This window comes from Littorina saxatilis, linkage group LG6 (assembly GCF_037325665.1).
Source record: "Littorina saxatilis isolate snail1 linkage group LG6, US_GU_Lsax_2.0, whole genome shotgun sequence".
Classification (NCBI taxonomy): domain Eukaryota; kingdom Metazoa; phylum Mollusca; class Gastropoda; order Littorinimorpha; family Littorinidae; genus Littorina; species Littorina saxatilis.
This window is the reverse complement of record NC_090250.1, coordinates 38111247-38128693: the sequence shown is the minus strand read 5'-3', so window position 1 is coordinate 38128693 and position 17447 is coordinate 38111247. Positions and strand designations below refer to the sequence as shown.

Here is a 17447-nt window from a genome sequence, read left to right as displayed (position 1 = left end):
TGATGAGTAATTAACCTGGAAGCGTGGTGCACGAACCGAAAGTGGGAGCCACCCAAACGGGAGAGAACAAACCTCGGCCGGTGTCACGAACTGAAAACTTGACTCTGCTTGAACAATCCCTCTCAATGCGCTCAATGCGCATGCGCTAACATGAAAGATTAATCAGGTCGTGAACAACCTAACCCTAACCCTAACCCCGGACCCCGCTAGGAGCCGGCCTTTGTCTTCTAAATGACGGTTTTGTAAGGTAGTTGGGTCATTTGCTGGCCGCCTCAGGTTGCACCAGCTCGGTCAGTTTTCCTTGTTTTGATCCAAACTTGTCTTCTTAAATTTACTTTTTTGAAGGTGTATTAGTGGAAGTTTCTTGCACTAGATTGCTCTTTTTTCGCGCCCTCAACTAAACGCTTCGCGTCGTCGAATTGTTCTTAAAAGAAATTTGGAAACCCCCCCATTAAAAATGATGTGATCCGCCCCTGGCGTGTGTGTGTGTGTGTGTGTGTGTGTATATGTGGCGGAGATTTGCGTGCGTGCGTGTGTGTGTGTGTGTGTGTGTGTGTGTGTGTGTGTGTGTGTGTACACTTGTGTGTGTGTGGTGTCTCAACCAATCCAACACTGCGGGTGCATGGCTCCCGTTTGGGTGGTAACTTTTTCGTGCACCTCACCCCTGGAAACCACGCAAGGATCGTTTCAGGCTGTACTCGTTTCACCTCCCCTGAGGAATTAATAGAAACTCGTTGTCACCACGCTGTATTTTGTTCAGCGTGTGGTTGCAATTTGTGCATTGTTGATTTGGGTGTACACATAAATTAACACCGTGGAGATGATTTCGCAAAGTTGTTTGTCTAGTCAACAATGGTTCGGTTTCTGACTATAAACTGCTTGAATGTGCAATACAGACACATATGTTTTTTCACGTTGGCGTTGTTGTTTTCTATGATTTCCCTCTCTTTGTGCTTCATGGAATATTTGTATAAGTTGCATCAAGCTAAAAACACGACTGTAGTCTTTGAATAGCAATGCAAATGCCTGTATCATAACTTCGACACACATGAACAGCTGTGTTTTGTTTGTGTTCATTTTTGATTAAACTGAATTCGATCAGTTTAAACATAACCAGTTCCATAACATGAGCCATAAAATACTCAGAAGGACGAAAAACAAGTCGCGTAAGGCGAAATTACTACATTTAGTCAAGCTGTCGAACTCACGGAATGAAACTGAACGCACTGCATTTTTACACCAAGACAATACAGCTTCGTCAATCCCCGCGAGAAAGAAATCGCTCACCGTTCACGTGCTTGTTTCGAATACAACATATACTATCTATATGTCTTTGGAATCCGGAAATGATAAAGAATAAGATAAAATCATTTTTGGATCGATTTCATGTCAATCGTAGTACTAATTAATCTATTTTCGTTAATTGTGATCATGTGATGTGGTTAGAGTAAACATGACATATGTATATATTTTTAGATTCAGAATTTGATGAGGAATACGTACGATGCAATCAATTTTAAATCTGTTTGCGAAATTCGATTTTAATGACAATTTTAATGAGAAAACTTATTGATTAGTTGTTAAGCCTCCAAGCTTAAATGCAATACCAAAGTCCGGGCTTTGTCGAAGATTACAAAACCAAAATTTCAACAAAATTGGTTGAAAAATGAGAGCGTGACAGTGCCGCCTCAACTTTCACAAAAAGCCGGATATAACGTCATCAATGACATTTATAAAAATAAAAAAAAAGTGTAGGGATATGATACTGGGGAACTCTCATGTAAAATTGCATGAAGATCGCACACCGTGCACGCACACACACACACACACACACACACACACACACACACACACCACACTCTCATCTCGATTCCCCCTCAATGTTAAAACATGCAGTCAAAACTTGACTAAATGTAAAAAGGACTAAGAAGAAAAAGACCAGTAAAATGGCTGCTTCTAAAAGACGACAGTTTCACCAATGTCGAAGCCTTAGTATTGAGTAGCCAACTCAGATAGATTATTCAGACGGGCGCAGTGGCGTAGTGGTAAGACATCGGCCTCCTAATGGGAAGTTCGTGAGTTCGAATCCCGGCCGCGGCAGCCTCGTGGGTTAAGGGTGGAGATTTTTCCGATCTCCCAGGTCAACTTATGTGCAGACCTGCTAGTGCCATAGCCCCCTTCGTGTGTACACGCAAGCACAAGACCAAGGGCGCACGGAAAAGATCCTGTAATCCATGTCAGAGTTCGGTTTTGTTATAGAAACACGAAAATACCCAGCATGCTTCCCCCGAAATCGTCGTATGCTGCTGGAATGGCGGGGTGAAAACGGTCATACACATAATAATCCATTCATGCTAAAACATGAGTGAACGTGGGAGTTTCAGCCCATGAACGAAGAAGAAGAAGAACTTCCCCTCTCAACTGAGTTTGTGTGTGTGTGTGTGTGTGTGTGTGTGTGTGTGTGTGTGTGTGTGTGTGTGTGTGTGTGTGTGTGTGTGTGTGTGTGTGTGTGTGTGTGTGTGTGTGTGTGTGTGTGTGTGTGTGTGCACTGACAAACACACATACACTGACAAACACACAAACACTGACACTGACAAACACACATACACTGACAAACACACACACACACACACCCACACATACACACACACACACACACAAACACACACACACACACACACACAAACAAACAAATTAACTTAATTGCCCCTGAGAGGCTTTAAGATGCCTGCCCTTTTCGAGCCCATCGCCTTGCACCTGTTTCTATACACTCACAGCCGTGTACACCCCGAGCAATGAACATAACGCCACCAATTACTGAAGGTATGAACATAACGCCACCAATTACTGAAGGTGTAGAATACAGCCTGCCTGCATTTTTCAATGTCGGCCGATGTGCAGTCTGTCCAATAACTGTTGAGAATTTTGCCTTTGACTTCAAACACGTTGCACATGTTCCTACCATAGAAAGTCGCAGCAAACGATATATTTATATATATCAATGCAATGGTTATCAAGTTTCTATCTGACAAAAAACGTGTTCACGTTTTGAATTACATGTACATGTATTTGAATTTTGATTTATTTCCTCTTGGCTGTGCGAGGCGACAATTATCGCCTTTGGTTGCAAAATAAGGCTAAACCGAAACAAGTTTAAATTTAGCGATTACAGCTTTAGACATCCTTCTTCGCAGGGAAGCCTACTTTTTTTAAAAGATTGTGTGATATACAGGAGCAAGATGACCATAATTTGTGACGAAAAATGAGAAGAAGAAAAAGAAAAAAACAGGAAATTGAGAATATTGCCAAAGGATAGGGTATGTTAAGCAAGCGTAGTTGTGATCCTCGGGTCACAAGTTCGAATCCAGATTGTGCCGGAAACAGGGAAACAGTATGAGATGACTCTGAGATGGTATCAATTTTCCACTCCCGTGTCACCGCCGTGGTACATAAAAGACGTTGGTAATTTTGCCAGAAATACACGTGACTAATTTTTGTAAACAAAATGTTATTCACAATAAATGGCATGTTACAATTAACCGTATGCAACAAGGACACGAACTCAAGCAAAAAAGCTTATATATTACTTGATCAAAACATTACAATATGACACAAATCTCCATGATGGTAGGTTTGATCAGAATAAACCAGAAGAACGCAACCTCGGGGTGGGGTGGGGAACTAAAGCAGAACATAAAAATCTACAGGGGGAGGGGGGGGGAGGAAAGAGGGGAGAGTGGGGGGTGGAGGGGGGGGGGGGAGAACAACGGGCAACCAAAAGGAAGACAAGGATGAAAGCGCGAGGAAAAGGAATCAGCAATTCTGGGAGATGCATCATAAATATTCTAAACAGATATAAATAATAAAAAACACCGGAAAAGGCAAAAAATCGTTACGAATATAACTAATGCAGTAGATAATGTTGATCATCATTTGCACAGAACAGTAAAAACTGACACTGAATGTATGAATATGTTAAATCTGTTTGGAACTGGAAATCGCCACTCAACTGACTGTGCATATTACATTCTTGATGATGCGCGCAAAAATGTGCGTATGCTTGTGTGTGTGCGTGCGTGTGTGTGTGTGTGTGTGTGTTTGTGTGTGTGTGTGTCTGTGTGTGTGCGTGTGTGTGCGTGTTTATGTGTGTGTGTGTGTGTGTGTGTGTGTGTGTGAGGGAGGGAGAGAGAGATAGAGAGAGAGAGAGAGAGAGAGAGAGAGAGAGAGAGAGAGAGGGGTTGGGGTGCGGGGTTGGGGGTTGGGGTTGGTGCGAAAGCTCTGCTCTGAAAAGTTCTGCGCTTTCATCAATCCCTGTCAAAGACGTGACACACTTTCAAAAAGCACCCATAATTATAGGCTTAAACCTTTAAGTAGAATTACAAATCGCTGACAAAAACAAATACATTTTGGAATTACATTCGTCCAGAAAAATTTAATTCAGGCCAAACATTGACATGTCAAAACGAGAGCGTAACCGAGTGCAAACGCAGACGTCCACAAAACCTTCCCCAAAAGTCAGACTGATTTGCATGATCAAAGCCGTTAGCCAACCGAACGCATCCCCTGTAAAACAAATATCAACTGACGTAAAGGGATTCAGGCGGGTTTACACCAGACGAGATCGACAGTTTGCTGTTGGCTAGATAGCTGATCCTTTGACACCAGGGCTGCAGATTGGACAAACTCTTTCATTATTCACACTGATCCAGAACTAAACAGTCCGGACTTGGTCGCCGTGGTGTGATCTGCAACCGTTGGAAGAGCACACAAGGAGAAGTACTGTTTGTGACTTTTGACTGAAAACAGTGAAAAAACGGGTGACTGCGTATATTGTAATAGGAGCTGAAGTGGTGCTACCCTTCTGTTTACCTTCTGTTTGAAGTGTTTGCTTTTACCGAAAAACGATTGAACTTGGCAAAGACAAACAGTACCGACGTTATCTGGTTGTGTCGGCTTGGATTGTTGGGTGTGACTGCATGCCCATATCGTGCATGTTGACCACATTCCAGAGAACTTCAACAACATATTTATCAAATCATCACACGCGAAATTCTTGTTGCCTTAAAAGTAACTAGACTTGATCCTTCTACAATAACTTGTATATTTATTGCTTCGGTCGCATCGAAGCACACGAACACCAGCAAAATGCGGCGGATGCCCGTGCTGATCGTTCTGTGCGTCCTGCTGGTGGGAGGCCAAGGTCAGAACCTGCCCAGTTGGTACCACCGATCCCGGGTACGAAATTCGAACACTCAGAATCTTCCACGTGGCGGCGGCCGTCCTCAGACCCTCCCAGACCCACCCAGAGCTACCTGGGAAGATGGTTTCAGCGGTCTTCAGCCTGTACCAGTTGGCGAAACCACCGTAGTTCCCGACAGAAGGAGCGTGGGCAACACCAGGAACAGCCAGCTTGGTTCTGGTTTTCCCCAAGGAGCAGGCAACCCAAACCGACAGGATGGTAGCGGTCGTCGCGATGCCACAGGACCCCAGTCGCTTCAACGAGGGATGAACGAACCCCAGGAGAGAGGAAATAACATGCAGCGAGGCCAAGGCTTCGACAGACCCACAAACAAAGGCAATGGACCCTTAAATAAACCTTGTGACAAGAAGTCGTGCAGCCCTGGTGAACCCAGCACACCCAAAGAGGATGACACAAACTCCAGGGCATCTGAAGACACCGGTAGGCAACCCCAAGGTCAACAACGCCCGACACAACGAGACAACAACAATGGCTATGGTAACAGCGGCGGGTACAGAGGGCAGCAACAGCGTTTGTCCGATCACCATGGTAACAGTGGTTACGGCAATAGTGGGTACCCCAGCAACGAGCGTCCGCATGGTTTTCCAAATTTCCAAGGCATCAACTACAAAGGCAACGCCGGCTATGGCAACAACGGACGTCCTTCTTACCATGGCAACAATGGCTACGGCAACAGCGCAGGGCAACAGCAGCAGTTGCCTAGAAACCCCGATCACCACGACAACCATGCTACCGGCAAAACCAACGGCAACAACCCGTGGCAACACCAGACTACGCCCGAGCAGAAGCGATTGGCTAAGATGTATACGCTTCGCATTCTGCAGAAAATTCTGGACGCTATAGCTCAGATTCGTTTTGTCTATGAGTAACCAAAGGTGCTGCGTTGCCATGACCGCGTTTTCTGACTGTGGTGATATTGCTTCTTTTTCTTCTTGTTTCGGTGCAATGTCGAGTGTGTTTTGGTATCCATGCATGCTCTATGACCGAAACTGATGTAATGTGGAACTAACACTTTACATCGATTTTTCTTTCAGCCTCTGATTTTAAATCTGAGGATTTTTGATTATTTATACGATTTTTTCAGATATAGCTTTTTTCCACATCAAACTTTCAAGAAAGGGGCAACGGGCTATATGTTCGTTTGCGCGGAGTGATAAAGGGGAGAAGGGTAGTATAGAAGTCGGGTACCTCTAGCAACATTCTAACTTCTTCTGTTTGTTTTTATTACCATTAATTTTAGAGCACCATTTTAGAGCACCATATGACTATTTGACCAATCCGGACTGATTCTAGATGACCTTCTAAATGTTATAATGATCAGGCCGGGACTTGTTTTATTTATCACTCTAAAATTAGGAAAGACAAGCTAAATCTTTGAATTAAAAATATCATGATGACTTATTCGTAGTAGTGACACTATTTAAAAATGTGTTAACAGTAACACCCTTTACCGTGTTAAAATACCGAAAAGTCATGGTTGTCGGTTTGGGGTGGGTTTACAGGCACCACCAACCTTCTCACAATTCCATGTTGTGTTCAGCTCGCTTGAAAAGTACATGGTAAAAGTTCTGAAGAATCAATGAAATAGCGTAACTCAGTTGACCTCAAATGGAGTTTTGCCTTATTGTTGATTCCGAATCTTTCCCTTTCTCGTGTACAAGAAAAGGCAAAGCCGTTGTGAGATTATTGTGTGAAAAAACGTCATTTCTATATATTCATGAGTCAGATGACTGAGTGATTGGGTGCATGAGGTCACGTGCATTAGGTCACCAGCCTCTGTTCAACCCTGTCCCTATCACGGCTATTCTGTGTACAGTATCGGTTAGAATGTTATTTCGGTCTAAATAAATCCGAAATAAAACCGTTAGTACTGATATGCTGACTGTTAGCAAATGATGACAGGCGGCATGTCTCGTAAATGATATCAACATTCGACTTCCGGCTCATGTTGTTATCCATTTTCTCGAAATGTCTGGTATCATTTGCTAACAGTCACAATATTTTCATGATACCTCTTTAATCTTCTGGCTTGTTTAAATTTGGGGTTTGAGGGAGGGGTGGATGGGGCCTGTGTGTAGGGGACAGTAAGAAAGTAGTGTGCATGGGGTGTACACTACATTGGGGTGTGCACGTTAAAGATCCCACGATTGACAAAAGGGTCTTTCCTGGCAAAATTGTATAGGCATAGATACAAAATTTCCACCAAAATACCCGTGTGACTTGGAATAATAGGCCGTGAAAAGTAGGATATGCGCCGAAATGGCTGCGATCTGCTGGTCGATGTGAATGCGTGATGTATTGTGTAAAAAATTCCATCTCACACGGCATAAATAGATCCCTGCGCCTTGAGTCCGAGTCTGGAGATACGCGCGCGATATAAGACTTCATATATAATAAAAGAGTTCGAAGAGTGACGGTTTTGTTTTTCATAATTATGGCACTCTCTGATTGTTTATATTTTCATATTGTTTATGTTCTCATTGATCTAATCTTCTGTTTCTATTCATCAATTTCTAGTCCGGTCACATGTGAGCCTGATCTATATTTGCAAATCGTTGTACGTTTTCTGTTGAAACTTCACGGTAACGAACCGAAATGCTGAATTTTACTAAGGCTGTTTTGCAGCACACACATGACACTCCTATTATGATTTTCTTTTTATATGGGATATCATATTGAAACGTTACGTTTTTGTTGTTACATTTAGTCAAGTTTTGACTAAATGTTTTAACATAGAGGGGGAATCGAGACGAGGGTCGTGGTGTATGTGTGTGTGTGTGTGTGAGTGTGTGTGTGTGTGTATGTATTTTATGACGTCATATCCGGCTTTTTGTAAAAGTTGAGGCGGCACTTTCACACCCTCAATTTTCAATCAAATTGATTGAAATTTTGGCCAAGCAATCTTCGACGAAGGCCGGACTTCGGTATTGCATTTCAGCATGGAGGCTTACAAATTAATTAATAACTTTGATCATTAAAAATCTGAAAATTGTAATTAAAATTATTGTTTTATAAAACGATCCAAAATTACTTTTATGTTATTTTTCAGCATGCTCTGATTCCAAAAACATATAAATATATTATATTCGGATTAAAAACAAGCTCTGAAAATTAAAAATATAAAAATTATGATTAACATTAAATTTCCGAAATCGTTTTAAAAACTATTTCATCTTATTCCTTGTCGATTCCTGATTCCAAAAACATATAGACATGATATGTTTGGATTAAAAACACGCTCAGAAAGTTAAAACGAAGAGAGGTACAGTAAAGCGTGCTATGAAGCACAGCACAACCGCTACCGCGCCAAACAGGCTCGTCACTTTCACTGCCTTTTGCACTAGCGGCGGACTACGCTCAGTTTCATTCTGTGAGTTCCACAGCTTGACTAAATGTAGTAATTTCGCCTTTCACGACTTTAAAAAAAAAAATTTAAGAATTATTCCTTATGTAGCATGTGTGCTGTTCAAGTGCTTGTATGATTTGTGAGAAGGAACAATAATAATCTAGATGGAATGTATTGGAGAATACACCGAATGCCAAAAGAGTCAGAACCCCCAATGATCAAATTGTACAATTTGAATCTTGAGAATGTCATGGAGTGAATAAACATCTAAAGAGAGATGAACAGAAAAGCGTTGTTTGTTTTGAGCGTGTGAATATATTACTTTCGTCTCACGTCTATATATGGTTGAATTGGCGGCAGGCTGTCTGGTTGACTTTAATCCATCTTGGGACGATCACGACTTTTGCTTGTATTTCGTTCCTCTTTTTGCCTTCCTTTTGCTGAGAAATGTGTGTGTGCGTGTGTGTGTGTGTGTGTGTGTGTGTGTGTGTGTGTGTGTGTGTGTGTGAGCGTGTGTGTGTGTGTGTGTGTGTGTGTGTGTGTGTGTGTGTGTGTGTGTGTGTGTGTACGATTAGAAGGCTAATCTAAAATAAATTCACACACACACACACACACACACACACACACACACACACACACATACACACACACACACACACATTTCTTCAGACTTAACGCAAATTGATTTTGAATAAAGGGAGACACGAAACCAGGTCAATGACGTTGTATTTTCAAAATAAAACGCATATAAGATGCCTTCAAGAGTAATTTCTGCAAAATCAGAGGCATAGATGGCAGTAGATATAATTCGTCCCTGAACTTACAACGCTAAAGTTCAACAAAACTGCTGTGTTGAAATGGTCAAACTTTGCTTAATGACCTCTGACAAAACGTGACTTCTTCTATTGTTCTTTGACTATTTTAGCATTATAAAATCATTGTGAGAAGCAACTAGATTTTAATACACGGTACTCTCTTAAACATTCCGAATTCAACACGGGCGGATTAATATACAGCTCCGTTCGTAGACGACTAAGTCCTATTCCTCAGGGGCGGACTGATACACAGCTCCATTCGGAGACAATTGAGTCCTAAGAAGTGCACTCATCAGGGGCGGACTGATACACAGCTCCATGCGGATACGATTTAGTCCTAAGCATTCATCAGGGGCGTACTGATACACAGCTCCATGCGGAGACGATTTAGTCCTAAGCATTCATCAGGGGCGGACTGATACACAGCTCCATGCGGAGACGATTTAGTCCTAAGCATTCATCAGGGGCGGACTGATACACAGCTCCATTCGGATACGATTTAGTCCTAAGCATTCATCAGGGGCGGACTGATACACAGCTCGATGCGGTGACGATTTAGTCCAAAGCATTCACCAGGGGCGGACTGATACACAGCTCCATGCGGACTCGGAGACGATTTAGTCCTAAGCATTCATCAGGGGCGCACTGATACACAGCTCCATGCGGAGACGATTTAGTCCTAAGCATTCATCAGGGGCGGACTGATACACAGCTCCATGCGGAGACGATTTAGTCCTAAGCATTCATCAGGGGCGGACTGATACACAGCTCCATGCGGAGACGGTTTAGTCCTAAGCATTCATCAGGGGCGGACTGATACACAGCTCCATGCGGAGACGATTTAGTCCCAAGCATTCATCAGGGGCGTACTGATACACAGCTCCATGCGGAGACGATTTAGTCCTAAGCATTCATCAGGGGCGGACTGATACACAGCTTTATGCGGAGACGATTTAGTCCTAAGCATTCATCCGGGGCGGACTGTTACACAGCTCCATGCGGAGACGATTTAGTCCTAAGCATTCATCAGGGGCGGACTGATACACAGCTCCATGCGGAGACGATTTAGTCCTAAGCATTCATCAGGGGCGGACTGATACACAGCTCCATGCGGAGACGATTTGTCCCAAGCATTCATCAGGGGCGGACTGATACACAGCTCCATGCGTAGACGATTTAGTCCCCAGCATTCATCAGGTCAGGACTCGCCATGATCTGGATTCAGTTGTTTTGCATTGACCACACAGTGAGAACAGCTCTTTGAAATACACTGCTTTTTATGTATGACTGCGCAGGAATGTTACTGCACAAGCCCCCAACCTCCCCGCTCGCCACATTTACCCTCCCCTCCAACCCCCTAACGAAGACTGAATATGTGTCTGGTAATACTTAAACCCAGCCCTTTCTTCACGCCTTTCTGTTGTGTCATAGTAGAGTCTTGTTTACTTACTATTTACTTCTTACTTTTAAAATTTCTTCAGATCTAAGGATGGTACGCAGGTCGCACATGACTGTTCCTTGGCTGCAGTAGACCAGACACACTCTGTCAGAAAAAAAAGTTATTCCTCGATCGATCCATTTGCTTTTCTTTAACTCTGTGAAATTAATTGGTCAAATGCACTGTGGTTACCAAAACGCTCAGGCTGTATTAGTTTAATATCCCTTCTCGTGGATGGTTGCCGCGAGCGAGCAAGAGAGAGAGAGAGAGAGAGAGAGAGAGAGAGAGAGAGAGGGAGAGAGAGAGAGAGAGAGAGAGAGAGGGGGAGGAGAGATAGGGATAGAGAGAGGTAGGATAGAGAGGGGGGGGGAGAGAGAGGGGAAAGAGAGCGAGAGGGGGTAGAGAGAGAAAGAGAGAGGGAGAGAGAGAGAGGGGGGTAGAGAGAGAGAGAGAGAGAGAGAGAGAGAGAGAGAGAGAGAGAGAGTTCAGACAGTCAGACAGACATAGAAGCTGTCAGTGACGCTGTTGGGGTCTATGTCGACCAAAAGAGTGGGATTCCCTGTAGGTGGAGTTCCTGTGGGGGGATTCCCTGTATACAGGGAATCCCACAGGGTAGAGTTTTTGTTAATAAAACTTGCAAACCATTCTCGAATTTCTAAGAAATATCAAAAAAATCGAAAAACATCAAATTCTACCGATGTCGCTAAGCATCACGTGACTTTCAGCGATCTTAGCGAAACGCCTACAGGAACTCCACCTACAGGGAATCCCACTCTTTTGGTCGACATAGACCCCATCAGCGTCAGTGACAGAGTGCAGTGGGCAGCCTAGATGCACACCTGTGGTTTACTTCTCCCGTCCCCCCCCCCCAAAAAAAAAAAAAGGCAATCAAAGAAAGCAGGGAAGGTCTTTGGTGGCGAATGACGTGAGAAATACCCGAAAAATACTCGAGACCAAACATACAATGGTTGTCTTGACCCCCTTTCTTTCCCTCTCCAACTTTCACACTCAACAAATCCACCAACAACGCTTTCTTGCCGCGAGGTTGAAAACACGAGTGCGAAAATAGCGTGTCACAGCTTTACTTTGAAATCAAACGGAGCTGACCCTTACGGCATGTGGACGTCGCATAGTTGTACCCGAAACTAAATGTTTTCTCCCCAGCTAACGCGCTTGTTTTCGCACCCAAAGTGCACGCACGTTAAACCGCTTGAGACACCAATCAACAATGGCACGTGATTTTTGTAGCTCACAGACTCCGCTTGAAAAGCATTCCGAAGTGCAACACACCGTCTCGTAATTTGCGTATAAAAAAAAAAAAAATAAGAGAAAAAAGACCGCAGGTCACCAGAAATGATTGCACCTGGGTAACTTGCCACTGCCGTCACACTGTTTATGACCTCATGCACAGATGTCCAGTCAGAGGGGAACATTACACAGCCACAGCGGCTGCACTAAAACTGAAAAAAATCCAAATAGAGATTAATGTTTTATTACGCATTTCTTCGCTTGAAGATCCTATTTCCTTTTTTAGTAGCCTAACTATTTACAACTTAATTCTCCCTTTCAGTCTTAAAATCAAAAGCTTGACATGATGTTTGAAGGTACCAACAGTTTTGCAAAGCCAAAAAAAAGTCTATGTGCGACATGCATAGCTGAAAATAAAATGGAGGTTATGCATGGTTTACCATTGTAAGAAATACTTTAAAAAAACAACTATCCTTCTGTTTCGTAAACAACCAGACTGTTGCTATTGAAGCAGTTGAGGATCATTGCCACTGTATCGACCACGCTGTTGCTGCTGTAGTTACTCTTGCTGCGCCAGCCACTGAGGGATCATTGCCGCCTTTGAGTCCTCCCTGACTTCCTGTTGGCCTCCAAGCTGTTGCTGCTGTAGTTACTCTTGCTGCGCCAGCCACTGAGGGATCATTGCCGCCTTTGAGGCCTCCCTGACTTCCTGTTGGCCTCCAAGCTGTTGCTGATGTTGCTGTCGCGGCCACTGCGAATCGTTGAATTTTTACGCAAAGAGTACGCTGTAACAAAGCGCATGCAAGGAGTGCACATGATCAAAATAATTTGGAAGCATGGAGCACGAGATTTAAAACAATTTCCTGAACTAGGAGCAAGGACCGAGGTGCACGAGAAAGTTACCAACCGGGTGGGAGCCAGCCGCGGGTTTGGATTGGTTGGAATTAAAATTTGTTGTGATTTCAACCAATCAGGCCCCGTGGTTTGTTCTCTACCGGTTGGGTGGCACCCACTTTAGGTTCGTGCACCTCAGCCCTGGGACACTGCTGACGCACATAATTATTCACTAAGTATGCCCGTTTCTTTTACCATGCCACGTCGAATGTGTCGACATTGCTTCATGAAGTATGATGCTTGAGGTACAGCTTGGAGTACCAATGTCATTTCTTTGATTGCTTTGGTGTTTCATAACATTTTTTGTTCGGATAGTAAATCGATCTCTTTTATAATTGTCTTTTGATTATGTACGTACTTCCGCGAAGAAGGTGACAGTTGCTCAATTTTCGAGAACCTTCATGGAAGTATTGTCAAAGAAATTTAAACTACAACAACCATGGTTTAGTGCAATTTGCAAAGAGAAAAGAAAAATATTTTTACATGCGAAAAACAAGGCAAGACGGTTTAAAAATGTGTTCAATGATGATGAAAAAAAGAGTGCTTTTAAAGAATACAAAAAGACAATAAAAAAGGAATGCAAGTCGTATCATAATGAGTTCGTTAAAACTTTGAGAAAGTTAAGAAGTACTGACCCGAAAGCATACTGGAATCTTCTAAATAAAAACAAAAAGAATAATTCCAAAACTAACTATCCAACTTGTTCTGAGTTTTTCGAACATTTCACTAAACTACAAGAGTGTGATGAAAATGATATGGATGATAGTAATGAACATTTAAATGAAGCAAGTAATGAATTTCTTAATGCGCCTTTTACAAAGGAGGAAGTTATCAAATGTATAGACAAGCTAAAAAACAATAAGGCATGCGGTCAGGATAAAATAATTAATGAATATTTAAAAGCGTCACATGATCGAATGATTGATATTTATGTATTGTTGTTTAATGTTGTTTTGCAGTCAGGAAAGGTTCCAACACAATGGGCCGTAGGTGAAATTATTCCATTGTACAAAAATAAAGGCTCTCAAGCTGACCCCACAAATTATAGAGGAATTACTATACTCAGCTGCTTCGGAAAACTTTTCAGTGCAATTTTAAATGATAGGTTATCAAACTTTTTGGAGAGTAATAACAAATTAGGTCAAGAACAAACAGGTTTCCGCACAGGTTTTTCAACACTAGACCATGTTTTTACTTTGCATTGTATATTAAACTTTTTTCTCAACAAAAAGAAGCGACTGTTTTGTGCATTTGTAGACTATGAAAAAGCGTTTGATAAAGTTCGCCGTGCATTTCTATGGGAGAAATTAGTTAGTTCTGATGTTAATGGGAAGTTTTTAAAAACTGTAAGAAATTTGTATGAAAATGCCAAATCTTGTGTTAAAGTTAATAGTGAGTGCTCTGGATATTTTCCCAGTTTGTGTGGAGTTAGACAAGGGGAAAACTTGTCACCGTTGTTTTTTGCTCTATTTTTAAATGATCTAAAGCCTTTTCTGTTGGAAAACAGTAATGGTTTACAATCTATGTCAAGAGAGGCTATTGTGGCTGGAATGGATGATACGGATGTAAATGCTTTGTTTCAAATGTTTTTATTACTGTATGCGGATGATACTGTGATCTGCTCAGAGTCGGAAAAAAACCTGCAAGAATGTTTAAACAAAATGCACGAATACTGTTTAAAATGGCGTCTAAATATTAATGTAAACAAAACGAAAGTTATAGTTTTTTCCAGAGGTAAAATTAGAAATAAACCACTGTTTACGTACAATGGCAATTTAATCGAAGTAGTGTTTGATGTAATGTACTTGGGCCTTAAGATTAATTATAATAATACATTTTCAGTCGCACAGAAGAATCTATATGATCGTGCCTCAAGGGCAATGTTTGTTCTTTTGCGCACTTGTAGACAATTGTCACTACCTGTGGACATACAAGTTGACCTGTTCGATAAAATGATTGCTCCAATTTTATTGTATGGATGTGAAGTATGGGGTTTTGGTTCCTGTGAACTTGCTACTAAACTTCAATTGCGTTTTTATAAAATTGTTTTCAGACTAAAAAAATCAACTCCAAATGCTATGATATTTGGTGAACTTGGAAGATATCCACTAGATGTTAATATGAAATGTAGAATGCTTTGCTATTGGTATAAACTGATTAGTCCTATTCATAAAAATAAATTTTCAAGTATTGTGTATTGCTTTACTTATAGATTGTATATCAACAAGATGATTGAATCCAAGTACTTATGTTTCATTGAAAAAACCTTAAATGAAATTGGTCTCTCTGGCCTTTGGACTTCTCAAGAAAATATTCAATACTCAAGCACATGGTTTAAAAAGAAAGTAAAAAGAAGTCTATATGACCAGTATATCCATAAATGGTTTACAGAAATTGGAACAAAAAATATGTTTTGGAATTATCGAATGTTCAAAGATATTTTTGCATGTGAAGACTACGTCACAACCCTGCCATATCAGCAATGTGTTTCAATGATGAAGTTTAGAACATTAAACAACAATTTACCTGTACAGAAAGAACGTTATCTTAACATCCCGAGGTCAGAAAGAACTTGCACCAAATGTGTATCGCATGACATAGGTGATGAATTCCATTATTTATTTGTCTGTGATTTTTTCAAAGAAGAAAGAGCTGAGTTGTTACCACCTTACTATTGGAAAAAACCTAATGCACTTAAATTTAAAAAGTTGTTTGCTACTAAGAAAAAGAAATTGCTAAAGAATATTTTGGACTTTACTAATAGAATTTGTAACAGTTTTTCATAAATTTTTTATTTTTTTATTTTTTATTTATTTTTTATTTTTTATTTATTATATTAGCATATATCATGATTGTATTGATTGTATTTATTGTTCAAAATGCCCCCATGGGTTATGGACCAATAAACTTGAACTTGAACTTGTCATTTTGTTGTATCTTCTCCACGTGTTTCCGTGGACAGTGAGAATCGGGCAATCGTAGTAATACTAATAGATGCAAGCTGTTGATGTTGCCACAGCGCCTTCACGTGTTCATAGTTTGTTTGTGTGTATGTGTGTGTGTGTGTGTGTGTGTGTGTGTGTGTGTGTGTGTGTGTGTGTGTGTGTGTGTGTGTGTGAGAGAGAGAGAGAGAGAGAGAGAGAGAGAGATAGAGAGAGCTCATTCGGATAAGCATCGCTCCACGGCTATTGCCAGTTGTCTCTCTGACCGGACGCTACAGTCCTACGCGAATCTATCAAAATAAGAATACAGAGTTATCTCCCATATGTTTTTCGCGAGCACTGATCTAAATTTGAGATCAGTGTTCGCGAGACGAAAATGATTGCAGATTGGCCGACTTCGACAGTGATCTCCGTTCTGTTCTTTACAGTTATGATAAAGACATCGTTCTAAGGTCAAAACAAGTCGAAATTTTGGGACTGCTGCCAGAAGGAGACCGTAATATATGGTTTCATCACAGTCAACTGGTTACAGAAAAAATCGTCTGCTCCAGTGAGCGCCGAGACCAAACGGTTGATTATCACGTGACACTTTTGCCATATTTAGAGTTGTTTGCACAGTAAATACAGCCGCGAAAAATAGCTCGCTTGAAACTGTCTTACATATCAATTTCTTTGTAATTTAAAAATTACAAAACACCATGAAAAATCATTATCGACGATCGCGAATCTGTTTATATCAATAATACATTACAAAAAGCTCTAAATATGTTTAAAAAAATCGGTTTCTTTGCCAGACAAGGAAACTCAAGGCATCCTGTCAGGGAGAGAATGAGCCGAACTCATTTTGACCTGAGTTCAGGATGAGAGAGAGCTGTGCTGTGCATTCTTCTCGAGTCACGGATGTTTGCGTCCGACTCAAGTTGTCACTTGTGAATGGGAACAGAACACACACAATCCACGAATGTAGTTAGTGATAGGAAATGCCCCAGTCATTCTCTTAAAAGACTGAATGAACAAACCAAAGTTCACAAACTGTGTTTTGTTACAGCTATGCACCATCTTTTGTCTTTTTTTATTGTTAGAAAGCAAATTCTTAAAACAATAAACATGTGCCTACTTCATGATGATGCAGCATTTTTCCTATCCAAAATAAACTGGGAAGATTAACATCTACACTGAATTTTGAATTCTTACACTTACGAATATGGCAATAATATCTTATAATAGGAACTTTGAATACAATGTGGCAAATGCTGAAAAGGTCAGAAACAAAGGTCCAAATGCAAATATTAACACGAGAGGACATTATGCACTGTGGCCCGATAAACGTATCAAATAATATCCCTGTTTCGAAACGTACGTTCGCTCCCAAGTTGTGGCTCCCAAGAATATTAAACGTTCCAATGTCCTCGTCAAAATTCTAACTTTTACTGTTCCGAACAGCTTAGTGACGTGTCAAGCCTTAACAGGTTATCTAACGTTTCAAATGACTTAAAGATTCTGT

At 41.4% G+C, this 17447-nt stretch overlaps 1 protein-coding gene across 1 annotated transcript in view; it reads left to right on the top strand.

Annotated features, from left to right (window-relative positions):
• Positions 1-5145: 5145 nt before the first annotated feature.
• LOC138968004 (uncharacterized) overlaps positions 5146-17447 on the top strand; it is a 35638-nt gene continuing 23336 nt past the window's right edge. The window contains exon 1 of the mRNA XM_070340564.1: positions 5146-6125. Coding sequence (XP_070196665.1) covers positions 5146-6125 — 980 coding nt within the window. The remainder of the gene's footprint in view (positions 6126-17447) is intronic.